At 60.9% G+C, this 3,043-nt stretch overlaps 1 protein-coding gene across 1 annotated transcript in view; it reads left to right on the top strand.

Moving 5' to 3' along the window:
• Window positions 1-349: 349 nt before the first annotated feature.
• Window positions 350-3,043, top strand: part of LOC104398725 — a gene marked incomplete at its 5' end in the record, with an annotated part of 9,423 nt that continues 6,729 nt past the window's right edge. Inside the window, 2 exons of the mRNA XM_010008867.1 lie at window positions 350-1,148; window positions 1,215-1,328. Coding sequence (XP_010007169.1) covers window positions 350-1,148; window positions 1,215-1,328 — 913 coding nt within the window. The remainder of the gene's footprint in view (window positions 1,149-1,214; window positions 1,329-3,043) is intronic.

The raw sequence follows: 3,043 nt of genomic DNA, 5'->3' as shown, positions 1-3,043 counted from the left end.
CGGGCACGGGGCTGCCCGGGACTGGGATTTGCTCCCTCGCCCCAGAGCCCGGTGCTGGTGCCCTGAGAGGCTCTGGTGCTGCTGGTGCCACTGGTGCTGCTGGTAACCGGGGCTGCAGAGGCCTCAGGCCCCCCCACAGCCCAGGGGGGCAGAGCTGCTCCTCCCTTGCTGGGAAGGGCCCTTGGCTGGGCTTTGGGGGGGCAGGACAAGTTGCCTCCCACCCCACTCCTTGTGCCTCCATCACATGGCAGACATCATCCCTCCAGCTCCCTTCTCCACCTCACTCAGGCAGGTTGGGGGGACCCTGGTTCTCCCCTCCTGCTCCCTTCACTCCCTCTCCCCACCACAGGTACTTCTGCTCCCCAGCATGACTCCCCTGCTGAAGAGGACACCTCCCTGCTCCTCAACCTGGAGCCTCCCGGGGAGCATGGCCAGCAGCAGGGATGTCACCCCCCGGGACTGCCTGCCCACTGCCAGCCCTGGGACCCCGTCCTGGACCCCTCTGGTGGCAGAGAACACGTGTGTGCAGACCATGGAGTGGCTGTGTCCCCCAGCCAACCCACACCTCCACCCCTTGGGGTACAGAGAGATGAAGAAGCAGAGGACAACTCTGGGTCAGCCCATGGGGACACTGTTCCTCCTGCCAGGAGCATCCAGGACTCTCTGGCCTCCCTGCAGGAAGCTTTGCATGGCTGGGCCACCTCCAACGTGCAGCAGGCAGCTGAGCTCCAGAAGATGGGCCGTGGCCTCCTGCAAGCTCAGCACAGGGCAAACAGGCACCTGGGGCCCTTGCCCCAGGAGCTCGGAGCCATGCCCCACTCCCGGGCCACCATTGCCTCTGCTGTGGGCCCTTTGCTGCAGCCCACGGGCAGCCCGTGCCCCCCCCCTGCTGCAGACAGGGACTGGTGGTCCCTGCCCTCCACCCTGCTGGAGCTCTTCCCTCCCAGCCCCCTGCAGAGGCAGGAACCCCCAGGTTTGGGGGCAACCCCTTGCCCAAGCATCCCCCCTCTTGCTGCCCCCCCGGCCAGCCCGGGGCACTCGCAGCCCCCCAGCCCGACCTCCCGAGGGGGGGTCCCCAAATCCAGGCACCCCACGGGGGACAAGGGTGGTGGGAAGGCCAGCAGCAGGCATGGGAAGAGGAGGAAGAGGTGAGGGGCTGTTTGCCATGGGCTGTGTCTGCTTGGGGAACCCTTTGAGGTCCTCCCGGAGCCCAGGTTCTCCACCCAGGTCCTCCCGGAGCCCAGGTTCTCCACCCAGGTCCTCCTGGAGCCCAGGTTCTCCACCCAGGTCCTCCCGGAGCCCAGGTTCTCCATCCAGGTCCTCCTGGGGTGATGGGTGCTGTGTCTTTGCTGGGTCAGGCAGGATCTCCCTCTCTGGGTGGCACCAAATGAGCCTGCTCATCATCTTGTTTCCTTCCCAACACGTGTGACCCCCTGGCCTAACTGGTTGGGATGGGGTGGGAGGGCAGCAAACCCCTCCAGGAGACCTGGAGAAAATGCTTTCATGCAAGGAAGGGTGAATGAGGCACCTCTCAGCTCCTTTCCAGCCTCAGTAGCACCTCCAAGAGGGTGACCCTCCAAGGGGGGGTGACCCCAGGGCCACCTGCACCTTCTGCAGAGGCTCATCTTGCTGCTTTGAGGCCCCCCCAGCTCTGCTCCTCTCTCCTCTTGTGTGTTTCTTCTTCCAGAAGCCACCCCAGAAGCTCCAGCCATGGGAAACTCCCACCAGGTGGGACATGGTTTGGGGACGTGGGACTCCTGGGGTTACCAGGCAGGAATCTGGGGCTACCCCCAGCCTGAGCATGGTTGCTTGAGCTCTGGCCTTTGCTTGCTGCTTTCCAAGTTCTCCTTTGAACCAGGAGATGAGCCAAGGTGGGCACGGGGCAGGTTTTGTTGCTGAGATCCCAGAATCACCTACCACAAGTTGTGGCCGAAACAGGAGATAAGACTCTAGAGGTTCTGACCAAGGACAATCACCTGGTGACCCTACATGTAGTGATAACCAAGCAAGAGCTTCTGAGCTCCCTGGGGGGGCCTGTGGCCAGAATCTGCCCCCGAGCTGGGACCTCTCAGGGTGGGTTTCATGAGGTTCACACATTGTCTGCTGGGGAGGAACATGAGGGGTCCCAAGTCCCTCTTCTTTCAGGTGCTGAGGAAGGAGAAGAACAAGGAATCTCTCCCCACCACGGTGGGATTTCACAACATCTGAAGATCATTTGCTGTCAGTGATTCATTACAACTGACAAAGGAGAAGCTCTGAGTCCTCACTCAGGTGTGACTTGATCTCAGAACCTTTGTCCTAAGTCTTGTGTGGACCTTGTGGTTCTCCAGCCTCTCCCTAAGCCACCGTTTGATTTTGCTCAGTCCCTCTGTTCATCAGCTGATGACCAAGGGTCATTAAATGCCTTCAGGTCTAGACTCATGGCCTGGTTTGGGTTGGAAGGGACCTTAAAGATCATCTAGTCCCAACCCCCTGCATGGGCAGGGACACCTCCTAATCATTCCTCAACTGCTGCTGCCTCCAAGTGGTGTGAAATCTCCCTTTAGGACAAACTACCTCTGGCTCTCCCACCCCAAACACCTCCCCCAGGAAGGGGGAGGACCCTGCTCAAGCAGAAGTGGCCTTCAGTGATGCTGAAGATCACTCCTGGTCCTACAGAGCATGGAGAAGTCTTGTCTCGTGTCCCTTTGCCTGGGATGAGAAGATAAAGGTGGTTTCTTCCCCCAGCTGAGGAAGGAGAGGTTCTCATCTTCCCTGTTGAAGCAGGAAGTTCTCCTGACCCTTGTCAGGCAGAGAGGGACCTCCTTGCTCTTTGCTTCCTGTGCTGCAGGTGCAGAAGAAATAAAACCTATTCCTGAGGTGGTGTGATGTCCTTTCACTGCCCCCCCTGTTCCCAGCACACCCACCTGCTCCCCAAGGCAGGTGTGCAGGGCTGTGGGTGCTGGGTGGGCAGCCTGGGGGCCCCTTCAGCTCCCACCACAGCTGAAATGGACGTGGGACCCCCCCCCCCAGGAGGGGGAGACCATCCCCCGAGGGGGCGGTG

Source organism: Chaetura pelagica, unplaced genomic scaffold (assembly GCF_000747805.2).
Source record: "Chaetura pelagica isolate M959 unplaced genomic scaffold, ChaPel_1.0 scaffold602, whole genome shotgun sequence".
In the NCBI taxonomy this organism is placed as follows: Eukaryota; Metazoa; Chordata; class Aves; order Apodiformes; family Apodidae; genus Chaetura; species Chaetura pelagica.
Note: the sequence above shows the minus strand (reverse complement) of the source record. Positions and strands in the feature narration are given on the sequence as shown.